This window comes from Aristolochia californica, unplaced genomic scaffold (genome assembly GCF_029961685.1).
Source record: "Aristolochia californica isolate CCGP_79_NKW_82.1479 unplaced genomic scaffold, dmAriCali1.0.hap1 SCAF_16, whole genome shotgun sequence".
Classification (NCBI taxonomy): domain Eukaryota; kingdom Viridiplantae; phylum Streptophyta; class Magnoliopsida; order Piperales; family Aristolochiaceae; genus Aristolochia; species Aristolochia californica.
The window spans coordinates 2,266,802-2,289,904 of NW_027181837.1; the positions used below are offsets into that span (position 1 = coordinate 2,266,802).

At 38.5% G+C, this 23,103-nt stretch overlaps 2 protein-coding genes across 2 annotated transcripts; one reads left to right on the forward strand and one right to left on the reverse strand.

The window, feature by feature from the left end:
- Nucleotides 1-3,475: 3,475 nt before the first annotated feature.
- LOC137953532 (putative pectinesterase/pectinesterase inhibitor 28) lies at nt 3,476-5,486 on the forward strand. The gene is made up of 2 exons (XM_068800959.1): nt 3,476-4,613; nt 4,786-5,486. Exons 1-2 carry the CDS (start codon nt 3,476-3,478, stop codon nt 5,484-5,486), a joined length of 1,839 nt encoding a protein of 612 aa, XP_068657060.1.
- A 1,610-nt stretch (nt 5,487-7,096) lies between these two features.
- LOC137953533 (serine/threonine-protein kinase CTR1) lies at nt 7,097-17,829 on the reverse strand. The gene is made up of 15 exons (XM_068800960.1): nt 17,152-17,829; nt 16,620-16,918; nt 16,379-16,523; nt 11,774-11,889; nt 10,755-10,960; nt 9,663-10,202; nt 9,522-9,562; nt 9,327-9,395; nt 8,973-9,073; nt 8,802-8,886; nt 8,616-8,714; nt 8,472-8,540; nt 8,138-8,269; nt 7,904-7,998; nt 7,097-7,478 (listed from the first exon to the last, which is right to left on the reverse strand). Exons 1-15 carry the CDS (start codon nt 17,827-17,829, stop codon nt 7,400-7,402), a joined length of 2,754 nt encoding a protein of 917 aa, XP_068657061.1. The 3' UTR covers nt 7,097-7,399.
- Nucleotides 17,830-23,103: the final 5,274 nt, after the last annotated feature.

Genomic DNA, 23,103 nt, shown 5'->3' on the forward strand with positions numbered 1-23,103 from the left:
TTTCCCATGAAAGTATTTGGGTGTACTTAAATGTATTTTTTTGGGGTCCTTTCGTACTTAAAAAGGATGTGAGTGTTATAATCCTTCACTCAAGAGAATGTTCATATCTAGAGATGTGTCATTATTTTAAGAGCAACCTTTTTATTCGTCCAGTAGTGCCCTACCCGGTTTCTCTCTTACACATGAGTTTCCTAAGGCTGTTATGCCCATTAAAGACTTTGCAACTCATGGTCAGGATAACTTATCTTTTTAGCTCCGCGAAGCATTGGTTGACACCTCACCTATAGAGTCTTAAACTACTTCAGAAGTTACTTCTTCTTATTCCCCTCATTTTTTCTCTTCCCTTTGATACTCGACCACTTGCCCTTCTGAAGGTTCTGAAGTCTTGTACAAGACAGTCTATATCTCACCCTATCTCCAAATTTTTTATCTACTCATCAATTATCTCCATCTTGTCATCACTTCCTTGCGTCCATATCATCTACCTATATTCCTCAGTCTTATCAAGAGGCAATTCAACATCTAGGATGGAAAATGACGATGGATGAAGAAATGGCAACCCGATATGAAAATATGACTTGGACATTTGTTCCCCTCCTATTCAGGAAACAACCAGTGGGTTGTAAATGGGTCTTCATTGTTAAGCATTACCCTAATGGCTCTGTGGCCGCCTTCAAGCTCACCTCATAGCTAAAGGCTACTCTCAGTGTTATGGTGTCGACTATGAAGAAACCTTCTCCCCCATCACCAAACTCAACTCAGTATGCTTATTATTATTGTTGGAAGATGGGTTCCAGCCCACATGACCAAGGAAGACCCACATATCTAAGAGTGTTAGAAGATGGACCCAAGCCCATAAGAAGTATAACCCACTATGATTACCACGAGCTAGCATCCTTATCACATAAGTTGGAAGATTAAGAAGGACTCACAAAGATAACCACAAGCTGGATAGAAGATCAAGAATGACTCACAAAGATAACCACAAGCTGGATAGAAGATCAAGAATGACTCACAAAGATAACCACAAGCTAGTTGGAAGATCAAGAAGGACTCACAAAGGCATCTTTATCCGATGGTCACGTCCTAGAAGTGTTCTAGTTTAAGTTATGTTTGTCTTTTATCTATATTGAGTTATTTAATTATGCTAGGACTTATCTTTAAGTGTTAGAGTTTGAGTATAGTTGGGACAAAGGTAGTTTTATTGTAATTGGACTATACTATCTTCCTTTATTATAAATAGAGGTTCACATACTCTGATTATAATCAGTCAATGTAGTATTTATCTTTTCCATAAATTCAACAAATATCTCTTACTACTAATTCTAGTTGGTCGGTGTTTCAGCTCGATGTGAAAAATACCTTTCTTAATGGATATATTAAGGAGGAGATTTATATGCAGTAACCACTTAGTTATGTCGTTGAGGGCAAGTTGGTTTGCCGTTTATAGAAATCCCTATATGGGTTAAATTAGTCTCCGCAAGCTTGGTTTGACAGGTTCAGTCAAGCCATGCTTTTATTCGGATCGACCAGGTGATTTGTGGATCATATAGTGTTTGTCAAGCATATTAAGAAGGGTGTGGTGCTACTTATTGTGTATGTACATGGCATTATTCTGACAGGAAGAGATATTATGAGCATAAATCAAATTAAACATAAGATATGCAATGAATTCAAGACAAATGACTTGGGACTCCTCAAGTACTTCCAAGGTATTGAAGTTCTTTAATCCAGGCATGAAATTATCCTATCACAAAGACAGTATGTTCTTGACTTGCTGAAAGACACAAGAATGATGGGATGTCGCCCTGCTGACACTCCAATGGATACGAATGTAAAATTATGTGTAGGCTCTGGTGAAGATGTTGATGTGGGCAAATACCAAAGGCTAGTAAAAAAGTTAATGTATCTTACAGTGACTCGACCAAATATCTCATTTGCAGTTAGTGTTGTCAGCCAATACATGCACAAACCTCAAGTCTCTCACTAGCAACCCCTAGCAAGAATCCTCAGGTACTCGAAGAAAGCCCCAGGACAAGGGCTTTTATATAAGTATCACGGTCAACATTGAAAGTTTTTCTGATACAAATTGGGTTGGATCTCTGGATGACAGAAAATCCACCTCAGGGTATTGTATGCTAGTTGGAAGCAACCTTGTGACATGGAAAAGTAAAAAACAATGTGTGGCAAGATAGAATATCGAGCTATGACACATGTGGTAAGCGAACTTCTATGGATCAAATTCCTCCTAGAAGAAATGGGATCTAACAAAAATGGTCTGATGGAACTCCACTAAGATAATCAAGTTGCAATTCACATTGCTTCCAACCCAATCTTTCAAGAAAAAATTAAGCATATCGAAGTTGATTCACTTTGCCAAAGAGAAGCTGCAAGTAGGTATTATAAGTCTCTCAAACATGTCTCATCTCACAACTAACTTGCAGATGTACTTACAAAATTAGTTAGTTCGAAAGTTCTCTCCACTATGAGCACCAAGTGTCTTCTCACCACCAAGTTGAAGGGGAGTGTTAGAAGGCACCTATGAAGGGTGACACAAAGGGTAAAAACAAAGAGAACTCCTCCCCACATCTAGAGGTGGCAAATGGGATAAATAAAGTGATCTTCAAAAGGATGGCATAAGGGGGTAATTATGTAAGACGATGTATGTTCACTTCCATCATTTCTATTATAAAGCTTGTAACCCTAAGGGCATTATAGTCATTATAAACCTCCTCTCACAACTATAAATAAGAGCCTCAAACCTCTCCTCTTCTCATAATTTGTCCCAGAGGTAACAGTAAACCCTAAAACGCCCCCTCCCCGCCAAAAAAATTAAAAATTAAATAATAAAATAAAGGGAAGAGGAGAAAACCACATTTCGGGATGAAAATGCATTTCGATAAGAACAGATAATTAAAAAAAATTAAAGTAAATAAAATAAAATATTTAATTAAATAAATCTTAAGCAAAAAAAATTAAAAGAAATAAAATTTTAAAAAATTATATAGCCGTTAAATAAATAATACAATACATTTACTCACAAGTATAAGATATATTATACAATGGCATTTACTAAGAATTTTTCAAATGAATTTATAGTGTAATTCAGTTGAATAGGTTACTCAAATTAAACAAAAATATATGATGTCCAAGCCGGAAAACATTGTGCCTCCACAAAAACCAAACTGAAATCTAACTGACATAGGCCCTAGAATCCACACCGAAATTAGAAATAAAAAAAAAATTAATAAAATTAAAATTTCATCAACTTAATTTAATATTCGCTTGTAGCCAATTAAAACCTAAAAAATAGGAAAATAAGTTGCAGAGTGAAGGTAATTTGCAGAAGCCGCTCTCTGGGTCATGCACAGCGGGTCCCTCCTCCCTCTCCTCTCCTACGGAACTCAGGAGGGATCTCCATCTGCATGGCCTAACCCTCCAGGACTGAATTTTTTCAGGAGTTTTAACACCTCAAATGTCCAGAAAAGTCTCAAAATCCCAAGAAATCACTGTTGTTCAGATCCCTAAGGATGATTCCTACATCGAGCCGGATCCTCCCAACCCGGAGATGGTCGCGTACGAGCTCCAGCGATCCCGGCGACAAAAGATCATCTTGGCTGTTTCCTCCGTCGTTCTTTTCGCTACGATGGTTCTCATCGGCTTTTCCGGCGTTTTAGGCAACGATCGGTCTACCGACTACTCTGCCGGCCATGAAGATGCTATCCTCGACTCCCATATCAATGCCTTCTGTCAGCTCACTGATTTTGAGGATGTGTGCGTGGCTAGCATCAAGAGGTACGCCGTGGGACAATCTGAATCCGAAATGACGCCCAAAACGTTCACGCTTTACTCCCTCCGGGCAGCCATTAATGATGTGGGTATAGCGTACAATTACTCGCAGGAGCTCGTCAATGGCGGCGGGCTGGATGGGACCCTGAGGCGGGCCTTCGTGGACTGTGAGGAGCATCTGTTATCTGCCCTCCAGGACTTGCAACTATCTTACGAAGACACCGACTCCATGACGATGGACGGCTCACCGTACCAGCTGTTGGAAATTCTCACGGCCTTGAGCGCCTCGACGGCGTACGAGCAGACGTGCGCCGACGGATTAGCCAGCCAAGTGGGGGAAGAGGTGAAATCGATGACGGACATTTTGACCAACGCCACGAAGCAGACAAGGAATAATCTGGCAATTGCAGCCGGGACTCCGGGGACAGCGTACGCGACGCAAGTTGGCACTCCTCCGCCGGCCAGGCTGCCGACGCCTTCTCAGCTCCCAGAGGTGCCAAGGCCTGGGGGACGGAGATGGCTGTTGGACGAAGAGGAGGAGGAGGATCAGATTTGGTTTCCGGCAAAGGGTAAGCCGGACGTGGTGGTGGCACAGGATGGAACGGGGAATTTTAAGACGATCACGGAGGCTCTGGATTCGGTACCAAAGGTCAGGGATGATAGGTTTGAGATTTACGTGAAGCGGGGAATCTACGAGGAGGTCATAACGGTGACTGACGAAATGAAGTATGTGACCATGTATGGTGACGGAACAAAGCTGACGATTGTCGCCGGCAACAAGAGCGCCAGTGAGGGGCTCTCCACCCATGCCACAGCGACTGCCAGTACGTCTCCGCTCCTCTTCTCCCATTAACAATTTCACCATGACATGATCTTGAGTCGTATAATGCACCTGAATGTGGCAAAACAAAAAATAGTTTCACAAACCTCCGTTGCTCCACCACTTAGATTGCTAGTTTTCTTGCTCAATACTGATGGTTGCGTTTGGTTGATCAGTCGTTTTAGGGAAGGCATTCATGGCCAGGAACATGAGTTTCGAGAACACGGCAGGGCCAACAAAAGGTCCGGCAGTGGCTCTTCGGGTTGAATCTGATCTATCCGTCTTCTACAACTGCCGAATCGACGGCTACCACAGTACCCTCATGACCTACACCCACCGCCAGTTCTATCGAAACTGTGTAATCTCCGGCGTTGACGACATAATCCACGGCGACGCCGTCGCCATCTTCCAAAGTTGCCAGATCCTTGTAAAAGAATCTCCACGAGCTCGGGAAAACATACTGGTCCTCCAGAGTCGACTCGACCGGCACGAGATCACCGGCACCGTCATACAAAACTGCACAATCACGACGACCCCCGGGAATACCAAGGCGAACGTGATTCCTACCTACCTGGGTCGGCCGGTGAAGGAACGGTCAAGGATAGTAGTCATGCAATCCTTCCTGGACGACCTCATCGAGCGAGAAGGTTGGGCCCTGCCCCTCCTCGACAACAAGACGATTGTGCAGTCCAGCTTCCTGGCGGAATTTGGGAACTACGGGCCTAGTGCAGACGTGACGGGAAGAGTGAAATGGCCGGCATTTCATGTGTTGAAGGAGGCAGAGGTGGCCGAGTTTACTGTGAAGGAGTTCATCCAGGGCAGCTGGTGGTTGAACATGACGGGAACTCCATTTTATGCTGGTATTCTTGAAGGGTAATAGCTTTGTAATTTTTGAAGACCGAATTTTATTACTAATAAAATATGTTTCGTTTTTGTCCCATATTAGGTCTATAATTCATCTGGGGCACTAACACTGGAATCTGTTTTCCAGCCACTTGAACTCGTTTACACTAATACCCAAACATGAGTTGAAGTTGAATCAATTTATTTAAGTTCAATTCAATTCTTCACTTCAATACAAGTTCATTGTGAACTAAGTAATATTAGACTTAAAATATTTAATTAATCAATATTTTTTTTTAACAATTTATTATTTTAATTATTAGGTAATAAAAAATCTACTGATAAATTTGATTTTTACACTCTAAAATAATTTTTTTGAATAATTTTCTCAATTAATACTTATTTTAAATCATAATAAAATGTGTTAAATAAGTAAGAGTAAGATTTTTTAATTAATTAGAATACTTATTTTATTTTTTATTATTTTAAATATAAGGTAACAAAATGTGCACCGATAAATAAAAATTTTAAAATCTAAAATATTTTTTTCTTCAAATAATAAATGTTGTTAAATAAGTAAGAGTATGATTTTTTAATTAATTAATATATTTTTTGAATAATTGATTATTTTAAATATTAGGTAATAAAAAGTGTATCGATAAATTTGATTTTTAAACTAAAATAAAATTTTCAAAAAGTTTTAGTTAATTAAGATTTTAAATCAATAATAAAAGGTGTTAAATTGGTTAAAGTAAGATTTTTTAATAATTTATTATTTTAAAAATAAGGTAATAAAAAGTGTACCAATAAATTTTATTTTTAAACTATAAATTTTTTTTTTTTGAATAATGTTTTCAATAGATAAATATTTTAAATCGATAATAAAAGGTTTTAAATAGGTAAGAGTAAAATGATTTTAATTAATTAGTATACTTATTCTATTTTTTATTAATTTAAATATAAAGTAATAAAAAGTGTACCCTTAAATTTTATTTTTAAACTCTAATTTAAATTTTTTTTATATTTTAAATTATTAAATAATTTAAATCGTTAATAAATTGTATTAAAAAGGTAAGACTAATATTTTTATATTAATTAACATTTTTAATAATTTATTATTTTAAATGTAAGATAATATAAAGTGTACCATTCCAGTTCCGCCGCCGATTCCCGTGGAGAGCTCCGAACAATCTCGTTCTTCGTCGTTTGGAGGGATTTTCGGCGGTGGTAACAAGCAAGAAACATCGAGCAACAGTGGAGGTCATTCAGAAGTGTTAGAAAGCTTTGATTCGCCAAGTACGCCAATCCCCTCTTTCGATTACAAGTGAAGAAGAATCACTATGGCTGTGCATAAGCAGAAGAGAAATGCATCTCCTCAAAAAGCTTTCATCAGGTAGCAAACTCAGCATTGCTTACGAGGGACTAATCTTCGTAAAAGATTTAATAGTTCTGTCTTTTCTCTCTCTCTAGGTTTTCGACCTTTTTGTCTGTAACCATTTATTTGCTATAAAATAAGGAAATCCTGACGGTGTACAAAGCACAAACACATGGAGCGAAGAGGCAACTTCATTCGATTTTGAAGCTTGTGTGAATTGAAAAACAATGGTTACATTTTACAAACACGTGACCAAAAATTTTGATTTCTTCATGGAAGTGACCCTATAAATCCACCTCTCTGCAACTGGCATTTACAATTGCTCTAATTATCAATCACCTTTCATGGGTTTCCATTTACAATTGCTAAGCAAATCTAGGGCTTGCATTAGTGCAACAAAATGGATCATGTGCATATTCACCGAGGTAACCCGACGCCCTACTGACAATTAGAAGACCAGAAACTGCATTATTACTTTCTTGATACAAAATGCATGTTTTTGATTAATTTTATGCCAAAAGAATTTTGATGGAACTACCATGACTGCATTCACTGTGGCAGGTACCTCCCAATCAGTACTGTGCCGGAGATTTCAGCAACTTCTTCAAAGACTCTACGATGCTTTGAAATGAGGGGCGCTGCTTGGGGTCACTGCAATGGAAAATATATTAAGATGAGTAAATCCATGATTTCAGTACCTATAAATACTATGTTTGAAGCAAAATAAAATATTATACTTTTGTGGGCATGGTTAGAATAGAAATTTGACTGGGATTTGAAGCAATTAATCACAAACCGTGCTTCTCCATGATATTTGCCAAGAAGTAGATCAATTTTTCAGTATAAGCAAGAAGTTATTTGGGGTTCATTGTGTACTAGCAAATGGAACAGTTTAGAGGATGTGCACTATTTGCGACGTTCTTCTTTCAGTGAGTAAATCATAGAACCAGAGCATGCTTTACACTATATCCTAGGAACAGTGGAATTGCTCCATTAAACTTATTCTCAGTGTTTTGCAGCTTTATTAGTAAGGGAAGACAGCCATAGCAGTACAAAGTATCTCAAGAAACTCTTACTCGGCCCAACAGGACTCCATGAGGGCTACCAGCGTGGGGCTAGTATTTGGAGGTATTGTAAGCCTTCTGTTCTGGAAGGCGACGGCTCCAACCACCTGAAATTTGTTCAGCTGGCAGCCTGAGCAGATTTCCTTCCTTGAAGTTGGAAGAGTAAATAACAAAATAAAGTAACAGCGAGTGCAACAGAGAATTCAAGATAATATGTGCACCGCCGTCAAGTTCCAATAATGCTACCTGTGCCGGGCCAAGACCAGACCAAGGTTGCTGCATGGTGATAAGCTCCCATAAGATGACCCCGAAGCTATAAACATCAGATTTTTCATTTGAAGGCTCCCCTCGAAGGAACTCTGGAGCCATCCATTCAGGCTGCAAAATGAAAGGAAGGTGCAGTGCCATCAATTTAAGTTAGATGACCATCCAGTTAGAGCTTTAGTAGTTAAACAGACATTGATCCTTACAGTGGAAGATCTGAAGCACAAAGCTTCAGACTCAGAAGGCTACACTAGCGATGAGGTTGAAACCAGTTCCTAACAACACTAAGTTACAGAACAAGAAAATGACTGCTCACCGTTCCAGCAACTGATTTTGATGATATAAAGGTATTTGCCTTGAATCTGGACAACCCAAAATCACATACCTATACAGATGAGAGCTAGGTGAGCCAATGCAAAGAATAGAGCAGGAAATTTGATAAAAAAATCATTATATATACCTTTATGGACCAGTTCTTGTCTACAAGCAAATTGGGAGATTTAAGATCCCAATGAAGGATTGGAGGGCAAAGGCAATGTAGGTAATTGATCCCCTTTGCCTGAATTCCGTAGAAAATAAAATCTGTTCAAGACAATGGTAATTGTTCACACCAATAGGAATGCATCACAGTAAGTGTCATACAAACCACATCAAGTGCCATTCGAAGCCGCCTTCTTTTATCCAAAAGTTCACCTGCAGCTGCTTTATTTATAAGACGATAAAGGCTTCCTCTGTTGTACAAAGATCCAAGCAGTATCTATTTCAGTAAAGGTCAAGAAGTCATGATACTAACAGATTTAAGTCCAACCATATTCACCTAGGTAGATATTCTGTTACAATTGATAGGTGGGGACGTTTGGTCACAGCCCCCATAAAGAGAACAACATTTGGATGGCGCACTCGTTTCATTATTGCAACCTATAAACATATTAAGGGCAGAAGTGAGATGAAGGAACCAGAGACCAGTAAGTCACCTTAGCAGAAAAGTTGAGGATAAAAACTGGAAGCTGGTCCATGGACCAACTAAGAATATTGAATAAATGTAAATTAGGAGAATGACCAGAGTTTTAGCAGCCACCGGAGTGCTTTAACTCCGATTCAGTCATTTCTTAAATATGTCATAGACTCTAAATCAGTATACCTCTCTCACAGAAACTCGGAACATAAATACCTCTCTAAGAAATTCCTTCAGCTGATTTTCGTGAAAATCCTGATCTGCCAATACCTTAACAGCAACATCCTGCATCCACATGATACAAATCAAAATTAAGACAATTCACTGCCCAACAGGATCAATGAAAAACAGGGCAAGGAGCATGCATAAAATCACAGAAAAAACCCACATAATCAATTTATTAATACTCACCGATCCATGCCATTCAGCACGGTGCACTGTGCCAAAAGAACCTGCTTAAAACATATCATCCATAGTTATAGAAAGTGTGAAGATTCTCAAGAACGCTATAATCTCTCAGAAATCTACAATTGATTTGAATCAAACACATACCGGCACCAATTCTCTCTTTTAATTGCAATTCATCCCATGAGATCTCCAGCCAATCCATAGCAAGAGAAGGTTCAAGATTTACATAACTTGGTATTGTTGCATTGCAAAAGTTTTCTCTGCTATTAACAGTGTTCTCAGCATCCTTTGAATTCACTTGACTTGGATCAGGTAAGTCTGCTTTAAGTTGGTTTATTCCAGCATCCTTAAGTGAGTGTTCAGCCGTGAGAGCCTCTTCTTCATGAAAGTCTGAATTTACATTTGTAGACTCCACAACAACATCCAGATTTTTTAACTTGCTGCTAAGATCCGGTAGAAACTTTCTTTTCTGGAAACGGCCATCGGTGTTATCTTCTTGCTCAATTGGCCTCAGCATTAATTGTGTTTTGCTATGAACTTTATCCACTGGGAAGTACGGTTTGACCACTTTCCCATAACATCTATCAAGTCTACCTTTGGAGTTGTTACATGCTAGGCACAGATTATCTACATTAACAGTCCCTGGGGATGGACTGTCCTTTCTTTTATCCTGTACCATGAAAGCTGAACATAGTGAAGAATTTGATTCAGTATACAACTGGCATTGTTATAAATAAGAACAAATACAGATAACTGTACTTTATAAACAACATCTTAAGCTACAATGCCTTATAAAAAATAATTACTGCATTGAACTCAACTGGGCAGAGCCTACTCTTTTTTGACAGTGATGATAAGAAGAAAAGTTCTGCTCACAATGCAGATAAGAATAAGATCTACTGCTGCTTGGTAGATTTTCTATACACTCACCACCAAGCAGGTAGTTGCTTTCATCTGCTGGTAAAACCCGCCCTAAAGGAAAGCAAAAAGAATTTTATAGTGGTTTCTAAGTAAGTCATTTAGATACTATTGTTGATGCTCCTGATATGTGAGAAAGCCTGAGTGAAAACTCTGAATCGGCTGTGCTTTTGGAAACTAAACATTTTATCAGCATATCAAGATGGCATATGCAAGTGCTTTCACAAGCATTACATGGTAACCCAGTCCTTCAACCAAATCCAACCTGATGCAATAAAACAAGTTCAATGAACAACTCAAGTATGAAAAGCACCATACCTGTGTTTTGAGGATTTTGAAGAGTAGCATGAAGATCTGATGCTAGATTCTGATACAACGAAGCATTATCAATGTAAGATTCTTTACAAGCTCTTTGATGTGAAAACTGGAAAGGTGAAGGCATCGATGAAGGTTGAATCCCGTTGATTGAAGAATCTGGATCATGGACTTTTCCAGGTTCCCCAACTAAATCAATCACATATTCTCTGTTGAAAGAAAGGGAAAATTGAAGTGTGAAATGCTTGAGTGTCCTAATGTAGCTGAGCATTGTTAAAACACGTTTAACATGGCATTAACATATTTTAGCAAGCCTAAGAATACAAAGGTTTAAAACTACTCAAGATGTTCTAGGATAAAATAGCAATTAGAAGATAAAAAGTGCCATTACGGCACAAAGTTTCTCATACTCCCAGCTGCTACTAAGATTTCATTGAGGGAGAAAATTAAAAGTAATTGGAATAAAGATAAATGAAGAGGGAGACACAAAGTTCCATGTTTTCATCAACCCACGAAGGAGCTATTATCTGCTGCTCTCGTGAAGCTGCAGCTCCACACTCCAGCTTCTCCTATGGTTTTTCCAAGACCATGAATGTATGTCTACAATGTCCAAAAATCCTTCTAATAGGAAAATAAAACCTCCCGATACCTATACTACACCAATGTCATCAGGATCCATTGGTTTAGTGTAATGAACCTAACTTCTACACCACTAATACCTAGTTACTTTGCACTTGGATGACTCAAAGCTCTTGTAAATCTAAAAGGACATGGTGCTAAAATAACAACAAACACTACACATCTTATGATCTCTCGCCACTAGTATGATATAAAAATGAAATACTAGGAATCTATACAAAAAGGTGAAAGTGTGAGGGTAAAAAGGCACATATTGGAACCACTGCAAGATATTTTAGTATAGACAAAATTTCAATATAATAATAGAAGTTAATGTCTCACATTGTCGCACATTAGTTAAACCATTAAAAAAATAACAAAGAAAGTACATAAAATGGACTCACCTCAATACCTGCCTATCATCTCCAATTTTGACAAGACAACAGGATGAGTACTCTGACGAACAGTACTTGCAACTTTGAGCAATTCTACAGGGCAAACCAATGGAGTCAGCCAGCTTCTGTGCAAAAGAAAGAGCATAACCGAGAGTTAGAACCCTGCAAACTACATCCAAAATTTGAAAATATTTTTCCATATATTTTTTCCTCATGCTGGTTGAAAAGAATGAGGTATATAGTCCTAACAATTATAAGTGTTTTTCTTGCTGAAAGATCCTTTCCTATGGCAAACCCACAAAGTAATACATTCATGAAATTCCAAAACTTTCAATGAGGACTTCTAGATGATCAAAACATGTGTGTAGTAACAGCTTCTAAATTTAATTTTGAAAACCAAAGTAATTAGACTTCAGTAACAAGAAAGAATAAAAGATACCATGAAAGGATAAGTAAAAAAGAGAAGGGTTGTTGGGATTTTTGCACATCTTGGTTTTGCCTGATGACTCCACTTATAGTGAAGGAATCAGCAGGGTGGTTGATGCTTCAAGAAATGCACGCCCAAGAGATAGTCAACTGCCTGAAGAGGTCCACAATCTAGTAATAAAGCAGCTTGAAAGGGGAGTTTTCTTTCTCAAAAATACAACAACTGACAACATCTGACTCTCCTCTGACCAGTAGGGGCTAAAAAAAATCATCTACAAGGATCTGAAGCCACAGAGAAGGGCTTCCGACACCTCCATGTTGTTAAAGTTAGGCCAGTTGCTGCCAAAATAACTAGCCAGAGTTAGGAACCTTCTTCCTAACTAAGGGGGGGTTAGTCAACATTTATAATTACTTCAACTTCAACGTCAACTTCAAATTCAAATTCAAATGAATGATCTAATTCAACTTCAACTTCAAGTTGGGTGTTAATGTGGATGAGTTCAAGTGCACTGGAAAACAGTTTCCAGTGTTAGTGCCCCAAAATGAGAAATATAACCAAAACAAGAGAATGAGTAACTTGTAATAATATACTTAAATAGAACATGTATACCTAAACACCAAATTAACCAAAACAAACATGATTACTACACTAAAACTCTACCTTTGTACATTATTTATATTTCTCATGCATTTTGTAGTTGACTAACTCATTTTCTCAATGTATTTTTTTGCCTATTCAAATGTTCAATTCTGCCCGATGTTGAAGCCATGAAATTTTGTCATTTCATGAATCATTATAATGATCATGAAAATCGAAGCTCTGGTAATTCCAAATTTTATTTTTTCCTTACATGGTATATTGATCCGTACAACTTGAGGGTCACCTTGCCTGCTGTCATCAAGCCCAAGATGAAAAATTAATTTAAAAGAGCACAGCCGAGTCGGTGGAGTGCCAGAGCCTTTCGTCCCAAGAGAAGAAACCAGCTGAAACTAAAGACAATGGCAACGACGATCAAGACGAAGCAGGCACCAATAGCGGCAAAAGAGATGTGCTCCGCAAAACCAGGAAAATAGGGTGAGGGCCTTAAATGGGGAAATCAAGGGAAATCGACGCCGAAATGGGGAAATTTGAAGGAAATCGAAGGAAATCGGGAGGATTTTTAGGGGAAAAGAGAGTACCAACAGGGAGAAGGGAGAGGGAGGCCTAGAGGGAGAGCGAGTGCCAGAGAGAGGGGGAGGCCGAGAGAAGGAGAGCAACGAGAGGGAGAAAAGAGAGGGAGGTCGAGAGGGAGAAGGGAGTGCGAAGACGAAGAAGGGAGAAGAAAGTGTGAAGACGAAGAAGCCAAGAAGGGAGAAGGGAGAAGGGAGAAGAGAGTGTTAAGCACCTAGCCAATACTACCCAAAAGACCGGCCTGTTAGGAGCGGAAGGCATAAGTACTTAACCCCAGGACCATAACATCACATCCCCCCTGGAGAATGGGCTTGTCCCCAAGCCCATCCGTTGCGAGCTGACGGGTGATAGCCGCCCATACGACCCAGGGCCCGGCCCGGCCCGGCCCGGCCCCGACGGCTTAACACATAGCGACGAGGTTTTTGCCTGCGTCTGGGATTCACGATCTCCCACACCATTTGCCGGGATTCGAACTCGCAACGTAAGGACCGGGTCTGATACCAAATGTTAAGCACCTAGCCAATACTACCCAAAAGACCGGCCTGTTAGGAGCAGAAGGCATAGGTACTTAACCCCAGGACCATAACAAAGAGTGCGAAGACGAGAGGCAGAAGAGAGCGGGAGAAGGAAAAAAAATTCGAGAGGAAGAGACGCGTCCCAACGGCTTCAAGTCGATGTCTCCCAAAAATGGGCGGATTCCTGATTCCACAGTTTAAGTCTGGGGCGACTTCATCCCAATTACCTACATCATTCATATGAAGTTGGCGCTGGTGCACTACTAACGGCTTCTAATATTAGGATATTTTCAACCTCAAACCGATGAGGGATTATTCTCCTACATACAATAACTCTCACTTTTGGACAATTAGCCTAAGACATAAAGTACATTGGTGAACTTTATAGCACCAACATCTCCCTCATGCCTAAGCCTAAACTGACAATTTAGCTCAAGATATGGAGAAAATACACATACAAGCTACAGAGAACAAATACAGACATAAAAACATAAATACAGATCCACATAAAAACAGGATTGTGGTGGCTTTGATACCATCTTCAAGTTGGGTCGGTTCCTACCAAAATGACTGGCTGAAGTCAAGTTTTTTTTTCCCAACTCATAAGCACACTATCTTGTCAATCCAACCGCAATGTGGATTGTTTTCTGTCACATAACAACTTCCACTCTCAAACAGCTTGCCTAAGATGTGGAATTATTTTCTCTCACATAACAATTCGCAATCTCAAACAACTAACTTAAGATGAGGAACACGTGTTCTACGATAAATTTTTATGGTCAATGCATAGCACTATAGAGACCTCAAAAACAAACTCATGTTGCAGAACTCAGCTATTACCCTACCGAAAGTAGAGGCAGATTGACTGTCAAAAATATGTTAAGAGCAGAAGCAGATTGACTGTCAAAAATATTTTATGAGCAGAAGCAGATTCACTGTCGAGAATATTTTATGGAAAATTTTCAGCCTAATGCATCTGCCAACAAGTGAAACCAGACAAGGAACCACTAAAAGGCACATTCTGGGTTTGACATTAGGCTTTTGTAGGGTAGACTGAGTATGGCTATGATACATAACTGAGTCTTTCAGGCCTCATCTTCACGGATGCAAAGTCATTTTACCTCCAACACATACTGCCACCCCAGCTCATGTGTTTTACCCAGTAAAGCGCTTTTTCTGCCAACAAGGTACTTTCCAACTAGGAGACATGCTCTGTTGACATAGATCAGGTCCACACTCGACCCAAACTTGTTCAGGGAACTATCACAGAAAACACTACACAGACAACAGAAAAGAAAGTTCTGTTTGCATTTCATAACTCCAAGACCCTCTCTTTCCTCTTTTCACGAAAGACTAAGAAATCAAAATTTATTTATTCCAAATTAAGTTCCAGGATCTTCTATAAATGTTTAAAGGTGGGAAGAGCCCTCTTCTTTCTTCCCAAACATCAGATATGACTGGTTGAGACTATGGCACAACTTATTCTGGCTCCTCCAGCCCATGTTCTTCAGCAGGAATAAAGAATGTCCAACTTAAAGCCCAATTGCTCATTTGCCAGGCTGATAACCGTTTCATCTTTCATCCGTTATTAATAGTAAAAAAAACAACGTACTGAAAGATTAAGGATTCAAAACCATGATCAGGTCATGATGCTTAATAAAATATGGAAGTTTGATTCCCACAAGGAGGAAGAACAAAGAATTGAAAACTTCTAACCACCTATAGAACCTCAGAAATGGAGACACTAAACATAAGCTAGACTCTGCATTTTCAAAACCCTCATCATCATTTGTTTTTGTTTTTTTTTTTTTTGTCATTAGCACAATTTAAAATAAAGACAAAAATATTCTGGACAGAAAAAAAAAATGAAGTTGAGGCTTTTCACTAAGGTAGACTTTCTCCAATCTATTCCATTTTAATATACTTCAGTTATCATTACATTATATTTCTCAATTAAAATGCAACAGGAAACCACAGCCATCCAGTAGTTATACAGAATATTTCTATCCAAAAGAACTTTCATCAACACGTAATTAGAAAAACAGATATTCCGTCAACCAAGAATTCTCACAAGACATAAGGGATAATAGGACCTAAAGCATAAACTCGGAAGTCCAGGAGTCTATGAAAAAATGCATAGTAGATGCATCTCAGATAGGCTGATAGACAAGAGATTAGAGCAGTTCTATTGTCTCTGTTCCACAAAGTAGGACAGATTGTTGCGGCCATACAGTTAGACTGAGACGCGAGAAGATGACATCTAAAGACCTCCAGGGGACATTGATTCAAGTATCATCAATAACCTCAACAGAGGCGAACAGAGAAGAGGAACTGTGCTACTTAAACAAAAAACTGGAAAAGAATAATATGTTATTTTACACCTAAAACATAAGAGAGCACTCAAATATGCAGCGCAAATAAAAGGCAGTAGAGAAATCCACATTGCTCCTTTCAGAAAAAATAAATATTTAAAAAAAACAAATGCATCATACAAATCATCACCTTGAAAAGTATGGCACGGTGCCTACATAGCCCCACGGACAAGCAGCCAATTGGGTGAACTATGGATTTTTTACTTTCTCTCCATCTTTTGCTGCACAGTGTCCAATGAAAATAGATATCTCCATCTTCCGTTGCAGTTTGCCCGCTTCAAATCCAAGCCAATATAACATATTACTTTCAGTAAAGCTAATAGGACATGGCTCGAAGTAATTTCCAGAAGAAACCATGGTTGAACTCATACCCCATAAAGATAGAGACAAGTTTGGCAAGTTTTCCAGCTAACTCTAAGTTGTGTCCAGAAGCAAAATAAAGCTCCAATGCAACATCTTCCAGCTGTTTAAGGCGTATGTCTTTGCTCTTATCAACAAGAATCACCTCCATTGATGAATCGACTGGATCAACAGCTTTAAGTGCTGCAAGAGACGGTAATCTGCTTCCTTCTTCCAATTCATTGCACATTAGCCATATGTGAGGATTCATTCCCAATATGTTATAGAAACCATCTGATATCTTATCAGTATATGATAAGCCACCGGTAACCTGAAAAGGTATAAGTGAGCAAGAAAAAAAAAGAAAAAGAAAAATCAGTTAAAAAAGCTGAAATGAGCTTGCAGTAAACAGAGGATCCAACAACCCAAACAATAAAAACAAACTAATGGCAAATCCAGAAACTTAAGAAACAAAAACTATCTGATGATTCTAAGCACAGCCGTCACTTAAGAAATTTGGAATTCAAAATGTCGAATACGTGGTGAAACGAACAGGAGTCGTACCCACAGACGGTATGAAACAGCGTCCGTCACAGAGTCGGTATCAGTGGAAGCTTCAGAAACATTTGAACCTCTATCCTTCAAAAACGGGATCTCGTCGGTTAGATAGGCCTGAGATGCCAACCGAACAGTAAGAGCGAGCTGCAGATAATAACTTTCTTGTATCTTTTGGACCCAATTCCCTCCGCGACTTTCAGTTCCAACACCTCTTTCCACGTTCTGCACTCTGCTCAGCATCTCTGTATCCTTGGTATCACTTGAAACACTACCATCAACCGTGGAAAACAAGCTTCCAGCGAAACTGGTTCCACCTGCAGAAGCATGCCTGCAGATAAGTCTATCGCTACCTTCAATCATACCTGTCCCAAGCTCTGAATAACCATCGCGAATTCGAAGATACTGCAACGTATTCTGCTTCTCATTCAACATTCCATTGCCGAAAGCTGCAAACATTTCCCGGATATGCAAATGATCATCCGAGAGAACTTCGGACTTTTGGTTCACACAAGTGTCTCCAGTTGAAGCCTCCAAAATGACCGGAAGACACTGCCGATCATTTTCAGCATTAAATTTCGATCTAACTACCTTATTCCCGTGATCCTGGACCTGTTTTGGTGAAGTAGAAAGACGGGTATCGGGCGATTCTGTTAGAGAGATGTAGTTGCGCCGACTTTGAGGCATTTTCACGAGCCTCACGAGATTGAGTTTCCAAACCACCGAAACCTCTCCTCATCGTTCAAGCGCCTACCCTTTCCGCAGACCAAATTGATAATAATAAAAAACAAAAAGGTAAGTGCGGAGTAGCTTTGACAAGTACTACATCACAGGAAGAACGAGAAGAGATTACCCGAATCGTTCAGCCGACATTCAAAAATAATTTTTTGCTTTTTCGGCGAACGATTGAAAAATAAGATCGAGCTACGAATCACGATCAAGGCCGAAGTAGCTGACGTCATCAGGAGCTCCATTCAATAGGAAGAGATTTCATTTCATTCAACGAAGCACTCAAGTCGTCGAACAGAAAAAAATGCATTCCCGCGGTCCTCTGCGGTTCCATGCAAAATTACAAAACCTTATTGCGGTTCCGACAAATCATCTCTGAACGAAGTAGCGACCGTTTGGCAGCAGAAGTCCCTCTCCCCCTCTCCCTCTCTCCCTCTCTCGTCGAGGCTCGGTAACTTTTTTAAAGCTTCGAAGTGGACAAGGAAAGCGAAAGGAAAATTGAAAATTACGCGCGAGACTTTATCATGAGCGGAGGGGCGTGAAATGCGCACCCGTATGAGGTTGCGACCACGCAAGCACTAAAGCCGAGGAATGGAAGGGTGCGTGTTACGCATCGCGCGCAGATTAGAGAGGCGCGCGTCGAAGTAAACAGAGATACGGATTGGCTTGGCCTGCTACCCGCCTCAATTGGCAGGTTGGATTTTAGTGCCCTTCCGCTCTTGTCGCATGTCGGGCATCCACAAGTCATCCCAATAACGGATTTTGGCCCTACTCAAAAAGACTTTAAGTCCTTACCATGAGAAGCGTCTGCATATTAGTTTTGAACTGAATTCTATTCTTAAATCTTCTAACATATAATTCTTAATATCGGCTCTTATGTAAGTCATTTTTTTAATTAAATGTCGATCGAATAAATATTTTATTTTTATTAAAATATTTATTTTAAATTTTTACTCAATAAATTTGGACGGGCGCACTCCTCCCATGCATGGAAAGGTCGGGGTTCTCTTCTTCTACTTGAAATGTCTTTTACAGGATGAAAATAAGATCACCTATTTAAAGCATACCAAGTAAGTGACCCAAAGTTCCTCCACAAAATCAAATATTTATGCTAATCAGAATTTCTAATGAGTCGAACTAGCTTTTTTTGCCTATTTACAAAAAACTAACTTAACAATCATAGATCATTATAAAGTGATTGATCAATTAATCATGCGTAACAATTTATATTTTTGAAATAAATGACTTATAGATTAAGAGTTAAAACTCAATTAATAAGAACCTTACGCACCTATTGTTTTAAGTTTCAAGTCAAAGGCTTCTGAGAATGGTCAGATGAATGATGTTTCTAAGTGTCGATGTTAAACAAAAATTAATGGAACTGTTAAATAACCTTGTGTCATTGCCATAACTTTGGTTGACAAATATTTTAGGATGTTTTATATACTTTTTATGAAGTCAAAGACCAAGAATAAATCGATCAGATTAAAATTTTAAGCGCTTCTAAACTCGATGATTATAATTAGGTCGATGATTCTAGTTTTTTTATTAATTTTAAATATAATTAAAAAAATTCCATATTCTTACGTGAGTTTTAAAGAAAACCCGACGTTTTATTTTCTTAAAGACATCTTGAAAATTTTGCTATTTGATCGTATGAAACCGCTTATAAAGACACAAAACTATTTTTTTTCTTTGTTATCAATAAAAAAACTTAAAACTAAGATGTAAAAATTAATTTCAATTAAGATATAAACCATGATTTATCTGGTTTAAGAAAAAGCTTCTCATGCGCTTCTCACCCAAATGATGATATGCCACTATCTCTTCCCAACCCCAATGATAACCCGTGCCTCATTTTATCTTCTTCAAGGGATAAGCGTGAAGTGAGTTTGAGATATCTCAGAGAAAGTGCAGAAACTACCATTAATTGGTCGATCGAGCTCTCCTAATTTAGCAAGCCGAAGGCATCTTGTGGACTAAAAACCAAAAGTGCCTGCCAGAAAAGCTGAGGAGGGTTGGTATTTACAGAAAGAATCAGCTTTCAACGGTTCCCGATTCCCGAAGAGGCAGGTCGGCCATGGCGCACTTTCTTCTTCAGGAGGCCAATGGGGATCGATTTTAAAGCAATCAATATAGAAAAGGCTTCAGCGAATCAAGAAATGAGAGAGAACTGATTGGCTCGATGAAAACGGAGTTTGAGGAATGACTACCGTGTCGGTGCTGTCTCCGCCATATATATATATTTTTTGGGAAAGCGTCGCCGCCGAGCTTTGTCCGTCGCCTCACGCCTGCCGATTGGGCGAGACAGCGGCTCTCTAATGAGAATTCTCTACAGAACCTCCAAATTGTTCATCTTCTACGTCATCAGATTTACTGGTTCGCTTTGTTTCCTCTTCAAGTAGACGATAAAGATTTCTGGTAAATTCTGTAAATTCATAACATAACTCACAAAAGATAAAAAGATTTTGGGAGTCTCTAGCTGATATTTTTAGATCTACAAGAATCCTCAAGGAAGCAAATATGATTTTCCCTCTTATCTTCAATCCAATCCCTAGGTTAAAACTAGAGAAATTGGATAGAGTATGTGACTCCTTAATCTATTTTCTAATCATGGCCATTACTTGACAATTCAATATTATGTTAATCCATTTTAGCTTCTTTTGTTTGTCTTCTATTTTGGGTAGGACTATCTTTGTCTTGATTGATCATATTAAGTTAAATAATGCTTTTTGTGGGCAATTAAAGAGTTTGCATGGGGTAAGTTAAATCGATAATCCACATTTTACTCATTGGCCAAAAGTAGGGATAAGGTCATGAACTTCTCATCCTATGGGGGCGGAGTTCCACTAAATGGGAAAGAGATGAGTTGGTAAAAATGGTTAGGATTCTACTCTCATCTTTGTGTTTTCATGGGGATAAGTTTATCGGTTAGGTTTGGAAAGCTACGTCAGGGTTTCAAAGACTCGTCTCAAACCTAACCATTGGGCATCTTCATTAGCAAGTCACACCCAGATACAACAATATCATCATTATACACAATTAAGATAACAATACATGTGGTTTTCCTTAATATAAATATAGACTACCTAGAGGTTGCTCGATGTACATTTCTTCTTTTAGCTCCTCATATAAGAATGCAATTTTTACATCAAGTTGTAAGAGGAGCCACCCTCGATTCATTGCCATAGAAATTAAAATATATATTGAAGTAAGGTGAGCAACAGGTAAGAAGGTTTTAAAAAAATCAAGTCTAAATGTTTGTGTATAGCCCTTGGCTACTATCTTGCCTTATACCGCTCTATAATACTATTAACATTTTATTTAATGGTATAGACCCAATGACACCCTACAACTACTACCCTTGATGGCAAGCCACAGGCAAAACCATAGCCCCCTTAACTGAATGGGGTACAAAAGATATAGACACGGACATAGTGAAGGATTTGTAGGACGGATGTAAAGAGTCAAGGCAAACAAATTTAGATATGGGATGAGAGGTACAAACTTAGTTACTGTTTTTTGAAGACTAATAGCGTGATGTAACCCGCACATAGTTAAATCTAGATGCGAAGAGGAAGAAGACAGGTCCTGAGTGATGAGTTCATTTATTGGAAGATCATCAGGTAGCACTGGCATAGACAGTAGATGATGAGACATCTGAAATGGAGGGGTGATTCCTATAGGAGGTGCCTCTATAATAGCAATAGGAACTGGGTGATTAATAGAAAAATCAAAGAAGGAAAATAACTTAAAAGAAGAAGAAAAATAAGGTGTATTTTCAAAGAAGATAACATCAAAGGATACTTTTTTTTTTTTGATTGGATTGTAACATTTTTATCTTTTTTTATGATGAGAGTAACAAAGAAAAACACACTTCACAACTCGAGGAGATAATTTGTCCACAGAAGGACGAAACATGTACATCCAAAAATACGAGGCACAATATTAAATAATTACTTCATAGAGGGACTTGTCCTTATAACAAAAAAGAGGACGATTAATCAAGTAACAAGCTACTAAAACTGCATCTCCCCAAAAATATTTGGGAACGTTCAAATGAAATAATAAAGTAATGGGTTACCTCTAGGAGATGCTTGTTTTTACACTTAGCTACCCCATTCGGTTGGGATGAGTACACACATGAGGTCTGATGAGTAATTCCACAAGATGCACCAAAGTTACTAAATTTATGATTTAGAAAATCAAGCCAATTACCAGTATGCAAAGTATTGACATGTGCATCAAACTGATTTTTATTTAATTGAAGAAGTTCACTAATGCATCAAAGACCTTAGATTTTTCATATAAAAGATACAATTATGTGACTCGACTAAAGTCATCAATAAAGGACACAAAGTACTTAAAACCAAAAGAACTATGGACTCTATAATGATTCCATACATCTGAATGAAACAACTCAAAAATACAAGAACTATGAATAGTACTAACTGGGAAACTAGTTATATGATGTTTTCCCAATTGACATGACTCACACTCAAATGAAACATTAGGTGGCAAGGATAATTAAGATTGACATAGTTTCACCGGTGATAGATACCCCCAATCTTAAGTGCAAGTCATGAAGAGGTGAAAAGTGTTTACTTTTTGTAGAACCTCTCTCACCTCAGTGAAATAATCTGTAACTATCCGATCACCTCTCTACAAATTAATGTACTGAACATATAACTCATAAATACGTGCCAAATTACTCTTCTCTGATAAAAGAGAGGCTAAAGTATTCTATATCTCTTTTGTTGTCTCACAACTTACGATTTGGTCATTAAATCTGGATTCCATATTGTTCAATAACCAAGTCATAACTTGGTTGTCTTCGGAGCTCTCAACAAGTTTGAAAACAAAAGAAAACATGGAAGTTATATCTCGAATGTTAGTTTTTTCATTGATGGCATCATATCTAAAGAAAGCTTTAGTTTGTTTCTTCATTTTGGCACCATTCCATGTTTCATTGAAAATGATTGGACTCAAAATGTTTTTACTTCTTAGCCAGGAACATGATTTGACTCACGATTGACCTAGATATAGAACTTCTTCAGGAAAAAACAGAAAACATCGAACCAGATGAACTGACCTGTGCAAGAACTATGCAATTCGAATTGAACAGAACCATCTCGAGTCAGAAAGGATTAGAGTCTAGAGATGCTAATGGAAATTACTTTTTATTAGGACAAAGTATAAAATACAAATAAAAAAGTTAAAATCAGAAAATCA